Here is a 20,726-nt window from a genome sequence, read left to right as displayed (position 1 = left end):
AAGGTGAGCAAGGGGGGGCATCAGCTGGCATGTCGGGGGTGAGTAAGAGGCCATGATGGGGAGTGAGCTACAGGGGAGCAGTCTGGGGGTGCAGGGAACATCAGGACCTATCAGAGGGTGCAGGGGGTACTGTGGGGTCGTCTGCAAGGGATAAGGGGAGGAGCGACAGGAGACTGTCTCTGACCATGCAGGAGGCATAGGGGAGTGATCTCTGATGTTACAGGCAGCGGGGCAGTCTTTAAGGGGAGGAGATGAGCAACATTTCAAGGAGAAGGTACAGGCAGCAGGAACCTGAGCTGTAGGCCAGCAGGGAGCTGCAGGTCTGGGGTTTCAGGGAACTGGTGAGTGGAGGAGGGAGCTTTTCCAGCCAGCTGTGTCCCCACAGGGCATGGGAGCAGGAAGGAGCCACTCACCTCGTGGGCCTTGAAGGCCTTCTTGTCTGTGAAGTGCAACTCGTTCCACACCACCTCTACGCCCTCCTCCGTGTCCATGGCCAGGAAGGTGCTCTGGATTCCAGGCATGTTCCCCTGGTTCACCTGCAAGGCACACAGGGATAGCAACAGGCGCTGGCTTGGGTCTAGTCCAGCCAGGCCTTCAGGCCTACAGCGTCTGGCCAGCTGGCAGGGAGAGCAGCTGAGAGGGGATGCGGGAGCTCGCAGGTCATGTTCAGGCCAGGGGAAGGATGCAGCCGGCCAAGCCCGGCAGTACAGGAAGCTTGTGCATCCCCAGCCAGCTTCCGGCTCCTTTTCCCGCACATGGCAGCAGTGGTGGTGCAGTTGCTCTGGCTCCCAGATGTGAAATGGATTTGTTCTGCTGCCTCCAGTGGCTGAACGCAGTGTCCCTGTTGCTAAGGCCTCTCTGGCCACAGCCCGGGGGGGGTGGCTACTGCCAGAGCCCAGGGGCTACAGCCACAGCCCGGGGGAGTGGCTACTATCAGAGCCCAGGGGCTACCGCCAGAGCCCAAGCGCTACAGCCACAGCCCGGGCGCTACTGCCACAGTCCAGGGGCTATAGCCACAGCCCAGAGGCTACAGGCACAGCCTGGGGGGGCTGCCAGAGCCCAGGGGCTACAGCCACAGCCCGGGGGAGTGGCTACTATCAGAGCCTAGGGGCTACCGCCAGATCCCAAGCGCTACAGCCACAGCCCGGGCGCTACTGTCACAGCCCAGAGGCTACAGGCACAGCCTGGGCACTACAGCCACAGCCTAGGGGGGCTGCCAGAGCCCAGGGGCTACAGCCACAGACCGGGGGCTACAGCCACAGCCTGGGGGCTACAGCCACAGCCTGGGGGGGCTGCCAGACCCCAGGGGCTACAGCCACAGCCCAGAGGCTACAGCCACAGACCGGGGGCTACAGCCAAAGCCCGGGGGTGGGGGGGGCTGCCAGAACCCAGGGGCAACCGCCACAGCCTGGGCGCTACAGCCACAGCCCAGAGGCTACAGCCACAGCCCGGGGGCTACAGCCACAGCCCAGGTGCAACCTCTGGCCCACCTGTCCCCTGCAGAGGGAGATGCAGGCGCAGAAGAAGGAACGACACAGCAGTCCCAGAAACTCATTAGAAAGGGACAATGGAGCTGGGCAGGCAGCCCATGGCCCAGCTCTTGCTACAGGCAGACAAAGCGCCTCTGTTATCCCCTGGGGTCTCACAGGTTCACGTGCTCTACACAAAGACCAGTACAGAAACCCAGGAATGCTGCCAGTCAGCCTGATCCCAGGGTCAGCTTCCTCCTCAGCCCACAGGCAGCGGGCAAGGGGCACGGGAGAGCATAGCATAGCGGCTCCAAAACCTGGCAGGGGAAGGACAGAGCATGTATGGACAGACAGTGCCCTCTGGGCCTGAGCTGACTTTATCTAATCTCACTTTCTCCAACAGCAGCTAGAGCTCACTTGGAAGCTCAATCCCTGCTCCCCACTAGACACTCTGGGTGATCACAGAGGGTGAGCTCCCTGGGGAGTCACAGGGGTTCGGGTGGGAGCAATAGGGGGAATAGGCAGGATGCTCTGTCTAGGGAAAGGCGGCAGGAGTGCGCCACAATGCCAGCATCTCCTCTGACTCACTCGAGGGGCCATGTTCATTCATACATTTGAACCTGGGAGGAATAAACACAGAGCAGGTGACTCCCAGACAATGCGGACAATGCCTGGAAGTAACAAAGGGAGGTGGTGAGGAGCTGTTCAACAGGAGCCACCCAGACTCATACCATGCAGATTCCATCTGCGGGGGCAGGAGTCTCCCAGTATTCCCGACCCCTCCACACCCCTTCCTGGCCAGTGCAGCTTGAGTAGCTTTGGGGATCCTAACAGAGGCTGTTCGCAACTTGGGCTCAGAAAGTAAATGTGGGTCTGGCTCTGCCTGCATCCTAGCAGGCATCTCTCCCTCAGCGACGGGGCCTGTCACACTAGGGGTGGCTTGCTCTCATCCCAGTGCAGGCAGGGCCTGAAGGAGTTCTCCCCTGACAGCTAGCTGGGAAGGGGAGAGACTTCAGGAGCAAACTGTATTTACATAACACCCCTACCCTGGTCTGATATCCAGCAGAGAGAGCGGTGTTGCTCAAAGTGATCAACTTTGGCTGGTGTTGGATTACAAATCACTTTAGTGCTGATGCAGGGGTAGTGAAATGCTGATACCAATGTTGTTGCCTTTGGTGTCTGAATAAAGGGGAGCAGAACTGTGCTTAACCTGTCCCAAATGAGGGGTCACCGAACCTGAAAGGACCTCGTTAAGCCGGGGGCTCAAATGCCAGACCCCTGGGAAAGTAAGAAGGGGGGGGGGGCCTCTCCCTAAGGCCTGGTCTCCACTACACATTTAAATCTAATTTAGCAGCGTTAAACTGAATTAACCCTACACCTGTCCACACAACGAAGCCCTTTATATCAATATGAAGGGTTCTTTAAACCTCGTCAGGGAGGAGTACAGAAATCGGTATCGCCATGTCGAATTAGGGTTAGTGTGGCAGCAATTCGACGGTATTGGCCTCCGGGCAGTATCCCACAGTGCACCACTGTGACCGCTCTGGAAAGCAATCTGAACTCAGATGCACTGGCCAGGCAGACAGGAAAAGCCCCGAGAGCTTTTGAATTTCATTTCCTGTTTGCCCAGCGTGGAGCTCTGATCAGTACGAGTGGCGATGCAGTCCCAAATCCAAAAAGAGCTCCAGCATGGACCGTACGGGAGATCCTGAGATCTATCACGTATTAGGGAGACAAATCTTTCTAGCAGAGCTCGTTCCAGAAGACCAAATGACAAAGCATTTGAAAAAATCTCCAGGCTATGATAGACAGAGGCCACAGCAGGACTCAGAACAGGTCTGCATGACAAGCATAACAGAAAGCCAAAGCAACAAACGCGAACGCTCATGGAGGGAGGAGGGGGGGACTGAGGATCGAGCGTATCCTACAGTCCCCGCCAGTCTCCGAAAAGCATTATGCATTCTTTTGGCTGAAGCTCAATGCCTGAAGGGCCAAAACAATTTTCCTGGTGTTTCAGGGTGTAAGTCGTCATATTTACGCCCTTCCCCCCCCCAAAAAGAAAGGAAAAAACATTGTTTCTTCGCCTTTTTTTAATGTCTTCCTATGCTACTGCATTTGCTAGGCTGGTAACGGCGTGCTGCAGCGCTGAACACAGCATCCCCTCCTGGTGGCAGATGGTGCACAAATGACTGGTATCCATGTCATCATCAGCCCAGGAGTGCTCCTGGCTGGCCTCGGTGAGGTCGGCGGGGGCGCATGAGGTAAAAATGCGGATGACTCCCTGTCACTTCCTGGCAGATGGTACCAAATGCTGGGTAAGGCTAATCATAGCAACTGGAGGCTGAGGCTCATCAGCACCAACTTTCCTGTCTCTTTCATGTCTGAAGAAGATTCTGTACTCCCTGGACTATCACAGCAGCAGGAGGCTGCGCTCCTCTCCCCCCTTACCCGTTTAATGTCCTGCCTGGACTATCAGCAGCTGGAGGCTGCCTCCCCCTCATTTTATCTCACTAAAAACTCAGTGTTTCTTTATTCCTGCATTCTTTTATACTTCATTTCACACAAATGGGGGGACACTGCCATGGTAGCCCGGAGAGGTTGGCCGGAGTGAGGGAAGTAACGGGGGTGGGTGTTGTTCAGGGGCACCCCTAGAATGGCTTATGCAGCCATCATTTCAGGATCTTGGGCCTGTGGGACCCGACTGGCCTGTGCTCTGTGGTTCCCTAGTAGACTTGGCCCCATATTCTAGGCAGGACTGCTCTATTAGACATAAACAATAAAGAAGGAAATGACCCGCGGAAGTCATTCCCATTTTTGTCATGCGCCCCCGGCTGACCTCAGCGAGGCCCAGCCAGGGAGCACCACGACAGCAGCAAGACAATACAAAGGATATGATAACCGTCATCACAATTTCCAAATTGCCAAACGCGTGCAAAATTACTGTAACCATCATTACTCATCGCCAATTTTACAATGGCAGTGGGTGCCAATAGGGCTGGTAACCGTCTCTACTACCTTTGCAAAAGGCAAATTGATGCTGTGTGTAGCACTGCGTACCGCATCTGTCCAGCAGCATCCAGTACACATAACGGTTTGACAGTGACAAAAGGCAAAACAGGCCCATGGTTGCCGTGCTTATGGCGTCTCCCAGGGGCAATCCAGGAGCAAAGCGTGCTTTAAATTGATTTGTCTGCCATTGCTTTTCACAGGAGGAAGGATTGAAGTGACGACATTTACCTGATCACCCGCCGACGCTGTTTTTGCCCGCCATCATGTATTTGGATCTCCAAACCAGAATTCCAATGGGCAGGAGAGACTGCGGGAACTATGGGATAGCTACGGGATAGCTACCCACAATGCAACGCTCCGGAAATCGATGCTTGCCTCAGTACATGGACGCACACCACCTAATTAATGTGCTTAGTGTGGCCGCGTGCACTTGACTTTATACAATCTGTTTTACAAAACCGGTTTATGTAAAATCAGAATAATCCCATAGTGTAGACATACCCCTAAGAGTCCCCAGTCTAGTTCCTCTGCACTGTTCAAAGACAGAGCTAAACAGGCTTCATTAGGAGCCTTTTGTTATGTTAAGTATTTAATAAGAGCTGAAATCCCTTGTGGGTGGGGCAGTATTTCTACCCAGCCTGCTAAGGACTAAAAATCACAAAGAGACTGATCTAAAGAGGTGGCAGCAGAAGGTGACTGATGGGGGGCTGGCAAGAGCAGCCAGCAAAAGTGGTGAGCAGGAGCCGGAAGGCTGGCCAGGTGCAAGGAGCAGTGGCTGGCAGGACGGCCAGGCAGTGGGGAACAGTGCCTGGTGGGGCACCCACAAGTGGCAAGGAACAGCAGCTGGCGGGTTGCCAGGCAGTGAGGAACAGCAGCTGGAAGGGCACCCAGGCAGTGAGGAACAGAGCAAGTGCTCAGATGGTGAAACAAGCCAGGTGCCTTCTTCCAGGTGGGAGGGGAACTCACATAGATGCACCTCTGAACCCAGGGTCCTCACTGACCAAGGACAGCCATTGTGAGTGGGGTGTGGTGAGGGAGCAGAGGGGGGCATGGTAAAGGAACTTTTGGTTGTAGAACTCAAGAACAAAATACTGAACAGCTGTCTTAATCCAGGAGCACTGCCCGTCCTGTGCCCTGCCTCCAGAAAAACTCCGTCTGTGATCATGGGGAAGAGGGGGGAGAATCAGTCTATAATTTAAATACTGCATCATAGTGCAGAGAAAACATTACAATGGTCACCTTTTTTATCTCATTTCCCAACATTTCAGTGCCTCACTTTGCAACTTCATTGTTCTGCTAATACACGTTTATCTGGAATTAGAGATGCAGCCAGATTAACAGGCTTCACATTCCAGAGCGGGAGGTGGGGGCAGAGTCCCTGTGTTGACAGTTCTGGAAAGACCCTGGCTGGGAACTCGCATTCACTTGTGAGCCTCTAGAGCTCAGCAGCTCCTTCCTCTAGTCAAGAAGGGGTTTAAGAGTTTCTGTGGGTTCAGCCAGCCATGACCCACTGCAACTGCAAAGCTTGTCAATGCTGGAGAAAGGCAGATCCTCGGAAGGGGGATCTCAGCTCAGCCTGAGAGGCATTCAGGAGCAAACAGCTAGTGTGGAGCTCCCTGGGACCAGAAGCTGCCTGCTGAGGAAGCGGCTTGAGAACACCAGCCCACCGAGCTCTCTGATGAAACGGAGGGACCGGGTCTTCTGTATTTTTCTTTTTGGAACCCTGGGACTTAGGCTACGTCTACAGTCCCACGGTAAGTCGACCTACACTACGCAACTCCAACTATGTGAATAACGTAGCTGCAGTCAATGTACCTTAGGTCCAGTACACCAGGAAAGGAGCCCGGCATAACATCAGCCTAGAAGCATTACAACCTGTGAAAAGGCAAGACCCGAAGGCACATGACTGTGGGGGAAAGGGTCTGTCAGTAATCTGGCTCCTGCAGGGACAGCCTCTAGAAGATGTTGGGGGAGATGACAGGAGTACAGTGTATTAACAGGCCCTGGGGTGACCTTGAACAGCTTGAGGGAAAGTGGGGAAGCGTGAACAAGGAGTGAGAAGGCAGGTCAGGAGTTTGGAAGAGTTTGACCCTGAACCCGTGTGTCCCCAGGCAGTGCAGGGAGGAGCAGGGCAGGGAGGAGCAGGGCTGGGGAAGGGGGCCAAGGACACACTGTGTCCCCAGAGGAGGTGCTGAGCTGAGAGAGGGGCAGTGCTGGAAAGCCTCCAGGCAAGCCTGAGAGCATGGTGGCTCTGATAAACCAACACAGCAACTCCACTCCAGCCTTGGGCAAGATAAGAGGCAATTCTCTGAACAGTCACATGAGCCTAGAAGCAGCCTGGTCCCTGAGATAACGCCCAGCTCCTGCCTCAGCCCATGGACTTGGTGCTCCTCCATGGCTGTCTCCTACCTCCACTCTGGCAGTGCTGCCAGCACTTGCTCTGCAGTGGGCTCAGCTTCTATCAATGGCTCTGCAATAACCCCAGGACCTCGCTGTCTTTCTATGAGGCTGCAGGGTCCAGGGATAGGGTAGCCAATGCCAAATCCTAGAAACAGCCTCCAGGAGAGGGACTCTGGAGGACCCAGCATGCCCTCCAGAGTGGCAGGGAGGAAAAGGGAGTTTCACAGACGTACCATGCTGGAGCCCAAGGGGGAAAGCTAATCCATAAACCAGGAGGGGATGGAATTAATCCCTCCAGGTGCCTCCCTGAGAAGCCTGCTGGCTGTTGCTACGATATATTGGACCTTGACCTCAGACTGTTTAGGGTATGGAACAATGTAATTAAGGGCCTGTTTACACGGAGCCAGGAGACATTTCTGAGGCATCAGCCTTGGCATGCACCATGGTAAAGTCCCATCAACACTACACATTACAAACCTGTAGATGAGCAAATGAGGCACCCATTTTCCAAAAAGTAAATCATACAGGAACTGCCACACTAGGTCATACGCTGGGGTAATTCCCTATCTGTGCCCACCCTAGCAACCAACAGCTCCAGCTGCTTCAAAGGAAGATGAAAGAAACTCTGAAGTGGGCAGTTATGGAATAATCCTTTTCTGAATCCTGCCAGACTCTTGGTCACAATTATACCTTGAGGCACAGAGTTCCACAAGCTAGCTAAGGACCATTGAAGAAGATTGAGCTTGGTAATTACCACACAGCAAGGCTATCTCCACACCCTAGCAAACCAATACAGCAAATCTGTAACGGCCTTTGAGAAAGCAGAAACAATAAGCAATATTAGCCAGGCTAACCTGCTCTGTGTGATCACACTACACAGTTAGCAGGCAAAAAGAACACATAAGAAGGAAAATATTTTGATTTCAGCGAAGTATTTGATCCTGCAGCTCATGAAAACATTCTCAGCAATAATTCAGATAAATAATAAAGGGTAAAATAATAAAGGGATAAATAATAAAGGGTAAAAAAACCAGTATCGAGCTGAGGGGAGGTGTAATGGGGGAGCAGCAGGGATCGGAGTTAGCTCTGTTGTGATTTCACATCTCCACTAATGATCAGGGAGGAGAGGGATAAACAGCCTGTTGATGACATTCATGCTGTAACAAGCCTTTCTCCCAAATCTGGACCTTAGCGTCCAAAATCTGGGTGCTTAGCATGAACCTCCAAGCTTAATTACCAGCCTGGATCTTATCTCGCTGCCACCAGACAGGAATTACAGCGCCTGCCTCGCTCTGGTCCCCCAACTTTCCCTGGAGGGACCCCAAAACCCAGAAGCTCTGAGTCTTACCGGCAAGGGAAATACTCCACTTCCCTTCCCCCTCCCTCTCCCACCCAGACTTTCCTCTCTGGGCTAACCTGAGAGTATGTTATCAATTGAAGTACAAAGAAAACACAATATAGTTTTATGTTGTTTGGGTGTTAGTTTACATGTGTGTAGCTTGCTGATGTTTCAAAATTGTTATCTTTTTGATGGCGTTTATTATCTTTTTTTCCTTTAAGCATTGTCTGTATTTTTGTAATCTTGATACAGTAGAATTTTTGATGTTTTTTCTATTCTTTTTTTTAATAAGTTTTCTTTTTTAGACTTGTTTGAGTTTTCTCTCTGGGTAGGCTAAGAAACAAGGGGGGAATTCTTTTGTGTTAGTATCTACGGGGTAGCTCTTGCAGCACGGGAATTGGGTTTATGGGAGGGGAAGAGAGAGGATAATCTATGTTTCTTGTATTTTGAGGTTTTGTCTCTTTGTGTAATTTAGAGGAGATATGCTTATTGGTATTGTGATGTACAGAGGATTGATCAATACTCATGTCTGATTTCAAAAGATATCAATTTGAAACATTCCAGCAAGTTACACCACATGTTAATACACCAAAACAACATAAAAGCTATATCGTTTTTCACCTGTACTTACAAGTTGGGAAACAGAAGCATTAGAATCGAAAGAAGCTTCCATAGCTGAGAGACAGACAAATAGACACAGAACCCAAGACATAACAGTAAGACCACAAAATTCCCTCCCTTAAGCTTTTTAAAAAATCCGGTTTCCTTAAAAATCCGGTTTCCTGATTGGTCCTCTGGTCAGGTGTTTGGTTCCCTTTGTTAACCCTTTACAGGTAAAAGAAACATTAACCCTTAGCTATCTGTCTATGACACATGCACAGGCAATACACAACTCGGGCTCCCAGGGCTCAGGCTCAGGGGCTGTTTAATTGCAGTGTAGAGGGCTTGGCCCTCCCACCTTACAGGCTCTCACAGCCTGGCCTCCAGCCCAAGTCTGAATACCTACACTGCAATGAAACAGCCCCTTGGCCGGAGTCAGCGGGCACAGGCCAGCCATGGGTGTCTAACTGCGGTGCAGACACACCCCCAGAGGCCTTCCCTCCTAGGGCAGGGAGGGGTGTGTGTCTGTCCAGCTCCACGGAAACACACCCAGTGATGAGCTGGAGCTGGTTGTTAAATTTAGAAGCCCTTTTAGAACCGGTTGTCCTGCACGGGCTTCTACATTTAACAACCGGTAATTTGAAGTGACCCAGGAGCATAGCTGGGGGGGAGCGGCTGCTCCCCCTGAGCACATTATCCAAATGTGGCGCCTTAGGCGCCAACCCCATGGGTGCTCCAGCTCCCTGCCCCCCGGCACCAGCTCACCTCCACTCCACCTCCTCCCCTGAATGCTCTGCCCCGCTTCTCCCCCTCCTCTCTGCTTCCCGCAAATCAGCTGTTCATGTGGGAAGCCTGGGAGGGCGGAGAAGGAAGCGGTGGCTTCGTGCTCAGACCCAGGGAGGCGGAGACGGAGTGGAGGTGAGCTGGGGGGGGCACAAGGATGGCCACCGGGGCAGCAGCAGGTAAACTGAGGGGGGACGCGTGCAAGGGAACCACTCCCCGCCCCAGCTCACCTCCCCTCTGCCTCCACCTCCCTGGGCCTGAGCACAAAGCTGCCACTTGCTTCTCCGCCCTCCTAGGCTTCCCGCATGAACAGCTGATTTGCGGGAAGTGGGGGGGCTGTAAGCTCAGCCTGACCTGGTGCTCCAGGTGCTATGCAGCGGTGGCGTGGCCCGACTCTAGCCGAGCGGAGCGGCTGTAGCACCACCAGCCATCTCCAGGCAGTCTGAACAGCGTACAGCAGGGAGGCAAAGCCAGCAGAGAAACTGGGGAGGAATCAGAGCAGGGCTCCAGGACGGTGCTTAGGGGAGGGGAGCGTCAGTCCTTGGAATGGTGCCCAGCTGGGGAGAGCAGGCTCATATGGCGCCCAGGGTGAGGTAGGCCCAGTGCCCAGGGAACAGCACCCCTAGGACCATGCCCTGGGAAGCTGGGAATGGACCTGGATTCATTCTATCCTCCCTTTGCTACCAAACCCCATGTTTCACATCCTGGCAGCGTCTGCTGCATTAACAGGCAGCTGGGCCTGCCTGCCCTGGTACACAGAGCTGCCCAAAGCCGGCTTTGACGACGCCCTAATCAAAAGGCCACGCTGGCCAGCGTGTACTACTGCTCCCCCCGCTCACCTCGGAGAGCAGCACCCATACTAGTAAAAGCAGCAAGGTCTGAGATAAAGTACCCATGTCTGCCCAGCCTCGGGATGAACACCCCTCTCAGGGACTGATAACCCCAGCCAAGGTCCTGTGACGTGACTGCCGCAGAGCACAAGGCAAACATTCCCTGCAGCCTCCTTATCGGAGCTGGAGCCAGCTGGGCTGGACTCTGAAGTCAGGGCACAATGACAGGAGAGATCCCAGGGCCAGCCGCAGGTACAGGGGGAGGGGACTCTGGAAGCCAGGCAGGGAGATCAGAGAGTGGCCAGGGTCAAGGAAACACCAGGTGCCATTAGGGCAACTCACGGAACCTGCTGAACAGCGAACTCACTTTGGGGTGAGCACTGGCATATAGGACTGCGTAAGGGAGGGGGCACCACTTTCAAGGGTGCAGCTGCCATTTTGCGTTCCGTTTGCATGCACAACGTTGGAGTCAGTCACTATGCAAGCCTGCTCACATGCACTCATTTGGTTTTGGTGCCGAGAGTGTTCAGGACCCTCTATTAACACATATGCTCCATTTCATTCAGCTCCTGTGACAAACAATAGGCTTTATACATGCCCCCTCCCCCCACCACTGTTAGGGAAAGCTTCCCTTGTCCCTGGCTCCAGTATCATTGCCTCTCCACAAACATACCTCCTTCATTACACTGAAACCCATATTACATAAGGGGCCATGAAAGCAGAAGCTCCTTTGTGAGTAGTTCTCTGAAAACACCTACTCAGTGTGCTGTGCAAGTAAAAAAAAAAGCTAAGAAATTGTTAGGAACCACTAGGAAAGGGATGGATAAGACAGAAAATATCATAATGCCACTATATCAATCAATGGTACGTCCACATCTTGAATACTGTATGCTGTTCTGGTCTCATCTTTGGGGAGGTGGGAGAATACCCCAAAAAACCTCACCACAGTAACATTTAACTTTAAAAAGAGGAACTAACTCAAGAACGAGGATGCTAGTTAGACAGTAATTAAAAAAAGCAGTCAAGAGTACAATGCCTGCAAACTGCCTGGAGACTACTTAAAAACACCTCATAGAGGCTCAGACTAAATGTATATCCCAAACCAAAAAACAGAGAACCAAAAAATGCCACTACAGCTAAACAGCAGAGTAATGGAGGCTGTTAGAGGCAAATAGGCAACCTTTAAAATTTGGAAGTCAAATCCTAATGAGGAAAATAGAAAGGAGCAGAGTTTTGCAAGGAAGTTTTCCAGGTGAAGGAGGAGCAAATACAGCATCTGTGGGGTAAGTGACTGTCTGTAGTGTTTGTGTGTTTGTGTTTGGGGGTTACTTGCTGTGTGCTGAGTTTGTGTTTGTCAGTCTGTTTGTTTGTTTGAAGGACCCTGTGCTGTGACTGGCAGTTGGAGGCCCTGAGCTTCAAAGGAAGGTTTGAAAGCTCAAAGCCTCTGGTAATTGGCTGAGCCTTAATCAGTGGGTGGGGCATTAACTCAGGCCAGGGCTTTATAAAGCCACACACAAGCGACCAGGGGCTGCTAACAGGGAGTTTGGCAAGGGAGGGGGGGGTCCCTTGTCAGTCCTACCTGTTCCCCTGTAGTCCCCTTAAAACCTATAATCCAAACCATATTCCAAAACTCCTTTCTTTAAACCGCCCTTCCATTAACTAGGAGACAATGCGGGCAGAAGCCCAGCAGCAGAGTGGGGGCTATCCAGTTTTATTGCACTGAGTGTAGCATGTATGATTACCTGCCCTGTGGGCGGGTGGCGTATGTGTGCAGTCGGTGCAAGGAGCTCCTGGCCCTCAGAGACCACGTACGGACTTTGGAGGCCAGGGTGGCGGAACTGGAGGAGCTAAAGAGGCAGAGAGGTATGTTGATGAGGCTTTCTGGGACACTGTAGAATTGTCCCACCTCCGTCAGACAGCCTCTGTGCTGTTGAGGAGGAAGAAAGGCCCAGGGAAGCAGAGCAGTCAATGGGAGCAGAGGGAAAAACCTTCCCATAGTTGGGACCCTCCTTCCAGATGGTGCTGGGGTTGCCTCTCGCACTGAGGTTACCTCTCCGGGGGAGGGAACTCCAGTTGCTAGGAAAAGGCAGGTGTTAGTAATGGGAGATTCGATCATTAGAAACATAGATAGCTGGGTTTGTGATGACCGGGAGAACCGTATGGTGACTTGCCTGCCTGGTGCGAAGGTTGCGGATCTCTCGAGGCATCTAGACAGACTTATGTGTAGTGCTGGGGAGGAGCCGGTGGTCGTGGTACATGTAGGTACCAATGACATAGGGAAGGGTAGGAGAGATGTCCTGGAAGCCAAATTTAGGCTGCTAGGGAAGAGACTGAAATCCAGGACCTCTATGGTGGCATTCTCAGAAATGCTCCCAGTTCCACGCGCAGGGCCAGGTAGGCAGGCAGAGCTTCAGAGTCTCAATGCGTGGATGAGACGATGGTGTAGAGAGGAGGGTTTACATTCATTAGGAACTGGGGAAACTTTTGGGATGGGGGGAGCCTATACAGGAGAGATGGGCTTCCACCTAAACCAAAGTGGAACCAGACTGCTGGCACTAAACATTAAAAAGGTTGTAGAGCAGTTTTTAAACTAGGAGATGGGGGAAAGCCGACTGCTGCAGAGGAGCATGTGGATCGGACACAGACTTCCTTAGGGGACAGTCTGATGATAGAGAATCTCCAGGTTATAGTCAGGAACATGAGGAAGCGGAAGAGGATATGTAAGGCCGGATCAATATAAACAGGTTCCACATAAAAAGAACCTGGCACATCAGATTAAAGGGACGAGACAAAATAAACAGGGACAAGTTTTTAAAGTGCTTGTTCACTAAAATGCTAGAAAGTCCTAAAAATAATAAAGATGGGTGAACTAGCGTGCCTCTGTGAAGTAAAGGAGGATATTGATATATATAGGCGATCTACACGAAACTGGTGGAAACTGAGGCGACTATACAAATAAGGGAAATGCAATCATCTCCAGGGTACAAAATAAGTCGCGAAGGACAACACGAACTAAGGTCGTGCAGGGTGGGGAGTGGCGTAATGTGTGAAGACAAATTGTAGATTCAAATGGAAGTAAAAATCTTGAAAGCGAATCCACATTTCCATATATAATCGCTATGGTATCATAGAAATTTTTCATGCTCTAATAAGAATATAACATTTAGGGATCCTGACTTATCGACCTGCGGGAAACCTGAACCAGGACAAGTGATAGTGAGGAATGAAAGTGCTAAGGCGCTGTGGGCGGGGGAAATTAAGAGATCTTCATCACAATTAATAACCCAATAATAGCGTGGGGAATTTCAAATTATACCCGTTCGGCCATATTGACATGGAACGAGTTTTCACTTCAGGATGAAATGCAGAGACAAAATTCTTACCCAATACTTTAAAATGAACTCCGCTCATGTATCAGCCGTGTGTAATGCGGAAACCGACGGGGATGAGGCAAGAATCTAGGATTTAATTCCTGAGTGGACGCGGCGAGCTGGTCCCAAGAGGTAATATAGTCAGGACCACTGGAAATGAGTGACAAATAATATCAATAGCACGTCAACATCCCTGTTGGGGGATAGAAACACCTCAACAGGCCCAAACTGTAGCATTTAATTTCAAAAGCAGGGAACACTACAAAAATGAGGGGGTTAGGATTAGAACAAAAGTTAAAAGGTACAGTGACTGAAATGAAATACCCTGCAAGGTTGCATGGGCCCTTTTTAAAGACACCAATAAGAAGATCCAAACTTCTAACTGTATACCCCCAAAGTAAGAAACACAGTAAAAGAAACTAAAAAATTAAAAGAGCCCTACCGTGGCTTAAAAACCATTGTAAAAGAGAGCAGTGAGAGATAAAAGATCGTCCTTTAGATAAGTGGATGTAAAAGTCGCAAATCCTGTAAGTGAGGCAAAATGGAAAGGAAGCACAAACACTTCCAGCTTAAGTGCAGAGTGTAATAAAGAAAAGCCAAAGAGGATTTTGAAGAACGGCCTAGCCAAAACGCCAAAGGTAATAACAAAAGTTTTTTTAAGATATAGACCAAGACAGCCAAGGAAAGCCTGCTAAAACCACCAGTTGGGAACCCCTCGATGATCGAAATCACAAAAGGACGTTAAGCGATAAAAGTGCATTGCGGAGAAAATAAAACGCATTATTTGCTTCAAGTCTTGTACCTGTTAAACGCGCTGAAGGATGTTTAGGGAGAATACCAAACCTATGAAACTGGCTTTTTGTAGGCTGACAGAATCTGAGGAACTTCACAGACAGAAGTGTCACGTAGAGGACGGTTTTGGACATTAAATTGATAAAGCTCAACATTGTAACAAAGTCACTGGGACAAGATGGCATTCACCCCAAAGAGTTTCGAAAGATACTCAAATGTGAAATCAACTGAACTATTACTTAAAGGTGTAACGCTGTCCGGTTAAATTTCGGCGTGCTTTTGGTACCCAAGAACTGCAAAGTTTTAGCTAAGTAACGCCAATATTTCTTATTGTAGTTTTTTAAAAAGGGCCTTCTAGAGGTGAATTCCCGCGCCAAATTACTAGACCGGTAAGTCTAAAATGTCTGTACCGGGCATAATTAGTTGAAACAATCAAGTTAAGAATAAAATGTCAGACCAGATAGAAAAAACATAAAACTGTTGTGAGAACATAGTCAGCATTGGTTTCCGTAAGGGAAAATCGTTCTTAACCTAATCTATTAGAGGTTCTTCTTTGAAGGGGTCTAACAAAACATGTGGACAAGGGGGATCCAGTAACATAGTGTACCCTAGATTTCCATGAAAGCCTTTGACAAGGTCCCCACCAAAAACCTGCTTACGTAAACTTAAGCTGTCAATGGGATATAAAGGGAAGGTCCTTCTCATGGATTGAGAACTGGTTAAAAGCGAACAGGGAAAACAAAGGGCAGGAAATTATAGGGGTAAATTCTCAAGTAATGGGACAGGGAAACTAGTGGTTGTTCCCAAGGGTTCAGTCCTAGACCATCCTATTTCAATTTAGTCAAGAATTGATATCTGGAAAGAACATACAGCGGGTAAGCAGTGAGGTGGCAAAGTTTGCAGGATGAATACTAAAATACTCAAGATATTTAAGAAAACCAAAGCAGATTGTGAAGCGAACTTCAAAAAGATCCTCACAAAAACTAAGTGATTGGGCAACAAAATGGCAAATAACGTTAAATGTGGATGAAATGTAAAGTAAGGCAACATTGAAAAAATAAAACCCCAACTAATTAACAGAGAATTATGATGGGGGAATGTAGCTTACAAACGAGGTCAGGAGAAAAGGACAAATCTTTGGCGTCATCGGCGATAGTTCCTCGTGAAGACGTCCGATGCAGTGCACAGAGCAATCAAAAAGCAAGAAGGATGTTAGAATCCATCTAAAAAGGGAATAGAGAATAACGACAGAGAATATATTAGATAGGCCCTTATTAATCATGGTCTCCACAATCTCCGAGATACTGTGGTACATGATGTGGTCTCATCCACCTCAAAAAAAGGAATATAACTGGCCAACTAGAAAAGAGTTCAAGAAAAGGGCAACTAAAAAATGATAGGGGTCGTGGAGAGGGTCCCTATACTCGAGAAAGCATTAAAGAGGCTAAGGCTTCTTTCAGCCTGGAAAAAGAGAGAACTAAGAAAGGGGGGATATGATAAGAGGTATAAAAATCATGCAAAAGGTTTGGGGGGGAAATGGGGGGTTTTTGGGGGGGGGGGGGGGAAAGAGGAAACAGTTTCGTTTACTTATTCCCATTAATACAGAACTAGCGGTCACAAATGAAAATTAAAGTAGCAGTTTAAAACAATACAGGAAAGTTCCTCTTTCTCACGCCAGCGCACAGTCAACTAATTTCCTTGTGCGACTCCTTACGACTGAGTGAGGTTGTGAAAGGCTGGCGGGACTGTTCGCAACGTGTTTACTATTAACTAGAATGTTAAGAAGGGGAAACTTGGGATAAATCATGGAGGTTAAGTTCCATCAGTGGGCTTATTAGCCCAGGAGGGTAAGGAATGGTGTCCCGTAGCCTCCTGTTCATCAGAGGATGGAGATGGATGGCAGGAGAGAGATCACTTGATCATTGCCTGCTGGCTTCACTCCCTCTGGGGCACCTGGCATTGGCCACTGTCGGTAGACAGATACTGGGCTAGATGGACCTTTGGTCTAACCCGGTACAGCCGTTCTTATGTTCTTAAGTAAAGTGTAAAGGTATAAGGCAGGCCAAAATAACTTGAAAAGCAATTTGCTAAAGATACAGGTTCTTTACTGTTGTTATTTAAGTACACCAGAAGGTTGAAGCCTGCAAAGAGGCAGTGGGGCTACTGGATGACAAAAGTGTTAAAGGAGCACTCAAGGAAGATAAAGCCATTGCAGAGAAGCTAAACGAATTCTTTGCTTTGATACCCACTTCTGAGTCATTCTTTTTCAGTGACAAATCTGAAGTAGTGTCCCAAATTGCTGTCTCACTAGATGAGGTTTTGGAACAACTTGATAAACTAAACAGCAATAAGCGACCAGGACCTGATGGGATTCACCCAAGAGTTGCGAAGGAACTCAAATATGAAATTGCAGAACTACTAACTGTGGTATGTTACCCACCACTGAAAAATGCCTCTGTACCAGATGACTGGAAGGTAGCTACTGTGACACCAATTTTTAAAAAGGGCTCCATATGTGATCCTGGCAATTACAGGCTAGTAAGCCTCATGTCAATTCTGGGCAAATTGGTAGAAACTATAATAAAATAACAGAATTATCAGACACATAGATAAACATGATTTGTAGGGGGAACGTAAGCATGGCTTTTGTAAAGGGAAATCATGCCTCACCAATCTCCTAGAGTTCTTTGAAGGAGTCAACAAGCATATGAATAAGGGTGATTCAGCTGATACAGTCTACTTGGATTTTCAGAAAGTCTTTGACAAGGTCCCTCACCAAAGGCTCTTAAGCAAAGTCAGATGTCATGGGATAAGAGGGAAGGTCCTTTCATGGATCAGGAATTGTTTGAAAGTTAGGAAGCAATGGGTAGCAATAAATGATCAGTTTTCACAAAGGAGAGAGGGGAAGAGCTGGGTCCCCTAGGAACTGTACTGGGACCAGTGCTTTTCAACATATTCATTAATAATCTGGAAAAGCAAGTGAAGTGAAGTGGCAAACTTTGCAGATGATACTAAATTATTCAAGATAATTAAGTCCAAAGCAGACTGTGAGGAGTTACAAAAGGATCTCACAAAACTGGGTGGCAAAATGGCACATGAAATTCAATGTTAATAAATTCAAAGTAATGTACATTGGAAAACATAATCCCAACTATACATACATACAAAATGATGGGGTCTAAATTAGCTGTTACTACTCAAGAAAGATCTTGGAGTCACAGTTTAGAGTTCTCTAAAAACTTCTGCTGAGTGGGCAGCAGCAGTCAGAAAGGCTAACCACATATTAGGAACTATTAAAAAGGGATAAAAATGAGAAAAATATAATGCCACTGCATAAATCCATGGCGAGTCCACACCTTGAATACTGTGTCCAGTTCTGGTTGCCCCATCTCATAAAGGATATAGTGGAGCTGGGAAAGGTTCAGCGAAGGGCAACAAAGATGATTAAGGTCAGGCGTCTCAAACATGTGGCCCACGGGCCGCATCAGCCCGCAAGGTTATTTTCTGCAGTCCATGAGCTCCTCATGCCTCGCCCCCGCCCCAGAGTTTACCTAGAGCGGCTCTGGCCCAACACGCACCAGAGGCAGGGCAGGCTCCCTGCCTGCCTGCCCTCCCGCACCACTCCACGAAGCAGACGGAACCTGGGGGAAGAGAAGCGCAGGGGTGTGTGTGGCCATTGCTTCAGGCACCGCCCCCAGCAGCTCCCGTTGGCCACGGTTGCCCGTTCCCGGGAGATGCTGGGGGTGGTGCTTGAAACAACAGCAACACACAGTCCCCTGTGCCCCTGCTCCCCCATGTTCCAGCCACTTCCCAGAGCAGCACGGGGGCAGGTCAGGCAGGCAGGCAGGGAGCCTGCCCTGCCCTTGGTGCATGCCGGGCCAGAGCCCACACCCCAAACTCCTCCTGCAGTCGAACCCCCTTCCCTGAGTCCCTTGCCACACCCTGCACCCTGACCCCCTGCCACACCCCTCCTGCACCTCAGCCCACTGCCCTGAGCCCCCTGCCGCACTCCGACCCTCTGCCATACCCTGCACCCTGACCTCCTGCCCTGAGCCCCCTGGTGCATCCTGCACCGCTTCTGCACCACATCCTCCTTCCCTGAGTCGCCTGCTGCACCCTGCACCTGACCCCATGCCCTGAACCCCCTGCTGCACACAGCACCCCTCCTGTAACCTAACTCACTTCCCTGAGTCCCCTGCCACATCCCTCCTGCACCCCTATCCCCTGCCCTGACCCCAGCTGCACCCCTCATCCCTCCTGCACCCCACACTCCAACTCCCTGCCCTGAGCTCCTGCCACACCCCACACCCCTCCTGCTCCCCCTGGGGGCAGGGAGGGGGTGAAGTTGGAGTGGGGATTTTGGGGAAGAGGTTGGAATGGGGGCAGGGAAGGGGTGGGAAGAGGCGGGGCAGGGGCAGGGCTTCGTGCAAGGGGTGCAGTGGAGGCGAGGCTGAGGGCGGTGGTGGGGAGGTGTCAGTAATGCGGCCCTCGGGCCAATGCGCTAGTCCTCATGTGGCCCTTGTGGTTATCTGAGTTTGAGAGCCCTGCTCAAGGTTATGGAACAGCTTCCCTATGAGCAGAGACTACAAAGATTAGGGCTGTTCATCTCAGAAGACAGACAACTAAGGGGGGATATGGCAGATGTCTACAAATTGGTGAATGATGTGGGAGAAGAGTTATTTATACAAGCCTGCAAATCCACAAATATCTGCTCTATAGCCACGGATATCCACAGACCACTTTTGCAGATCATGGATCAGTTGTGGACTCTAGTTATTTACCTTTTCACAAATACAAAAGCCAAATGTCACTCAATGAAATTAATAGGCAGTAGGTTTAAGAGAAACAAAATGAAATATTTTTTCACAGAATGCACAGCTAACCAGTGGATCTCATTGCCATGGGATGTTGTGAAGGCCAAAAGTATAACTGGTTCAAAACAGAACTGGGTAAATTAACGGAGGATGGGTCCATTGATGGAGATTAGCCAGGATGGTCAGGGACGCAGCCCCCTGCTCTGGGTGTCCCTAAATCTCTGACTGCAGAGGCTGGGAGTGGAAAACAAGGGGTGGGTCACTCCACAATTGCTGTGTTCTGTTCATTCCCCCTGAAGTTCTGGGTACCAGCCACTGTCAGAGACAGGATACCGGGCCAGATGGAAGCAGGGTCTGACCCAGGACAGCAGCTCTTATGATCTTCTCTCTCCAAGCGTTTCCTGTTTTTACACTCACCCCCTCCTCACCAGATTGCTTATTCTCCCCCGCCACTCCCCGCCCCCCAAACCATGCCCCGTTGGCCTCGATGAATTAATGTGACAAGGAGAGCAAGAAGGACCCGATGTCAAGTCTCCCTGGGCAGAGCGCAGCGTCCCGGCTGAGTGGCCGGGGGGAGGCCCTGCTAAGGGGGAAGGAGCAGCGCACCCCTACGGGGCTGCAGCCCGGGCCGGCCCGGACACCGTGCGCTGGCAGCAGCCCGGCGAGGACCGCAGGCGCCCGGTCCGGCGGCGGGGGGCAGGCTCGGGCGGGAGCGCAGGGAGCGAGACCGGGAGGCAGCGGAGCCTGTGGCACGCAGGAAGCTGGTTCGGTGCGGGACTCGCCCGCGCCCCGACCCGTCGCTCAGCCCCGCGCCCCGGGCCACTGTCCCGGCGCTTTCTGCCAGCGGCCCGCAGGGGCTTTCCCGCACCTGTCTCTCTCGCTCTCCTCCTCTTTCCGCCGGCAGCGCGGCTCGGCCCCCGACATTCCTCGGCGCTGGGGGTCGCAGCCATTCGGCTCGGTCCGGGCGGCGCAGCGCAGAGCCGCGTGGGGCCGGCCGGACCTGTCACGCCCGGGCGGGCTTGGGGCGGTCGCGCGCGTGTGGGGCTGGACTCGGAGCCCCCGGCCGCCCCGCCTCCCGCGGCGTGACGGGCAGCTCCGTGTAACGCCCTCAGCCCAGCTCCGCCCGGCCGACCCGTGGGAGCGGGTTCAAGGGTTCAGCGCGTCCTGTCACCGCCACTGGAGCGGGTCTGTTCCCCTCTCCCCGAAGCAGCCCGAGCTCCGGGGTGCACTGAGCCAATCGGCTTCCCGGGAGCTGAACACGAGCTCTGGTTGCGCCGCATTTTCTCCAGCCCTGAGTCATGTGTGTGGCTCCCGGGCCT

The 20,726-nt window shown here is 51.1% G+C and overlaps 1 protein-coding gene across 8 annotated transcripts in view; it reads right to left on the bottom strand.

Moving 5' to 3' along the window:
- Positions 1 to 20,508, bottom strand: part of NRBP2 (nuclear receptor binding protein 2) — a 66,345-nt gene extending 45,837 nt beyond the window's left edge. For 2 of the 8 annotated variants that reach the window (XM_075063367.1, XM_075063368.1), the window contains exon 1: positions 414 to 572. In XM_075063367.1, the coding sequence (XP_074919468.1) occupies positions 414 to 521 (108 nt within the window). In that variant the 5' untranslated portion in view covers positions 522 to 572. Of the gene's footprint in view, positions 1 to 413; positions 573 to 20,151 lie in introns of those variants that run through there. The other 6 variants (XR_012655408.1, XM_075063362.1, XM_075063365.1 and 3 more) reach the window with 6 other exon arrangements.
- Positions 20,509 to 20,726: the final 218 nt, after the last annotated feature.

Source organism: Chelonoidis abingdonii, chromosome 2, assembly GCF_003597395.2.
Source record: "Chelonoidis abingdonii isolate Lonesome George chromosome 2, CheloAbing_2.0, whole genome shotgun sequence".
NCBI classification, from domain to species: domain Eukaryota; kingdom Metazoa; phylum Chordata; order Testudines; family Testudinidae; genus Chelonoidis; species Chelonoidis abingdonii.
Note: the sequence above shows the minus strand (reverse complement) of the source record. Positions and strands in the feature narration are given on the sequence as shown.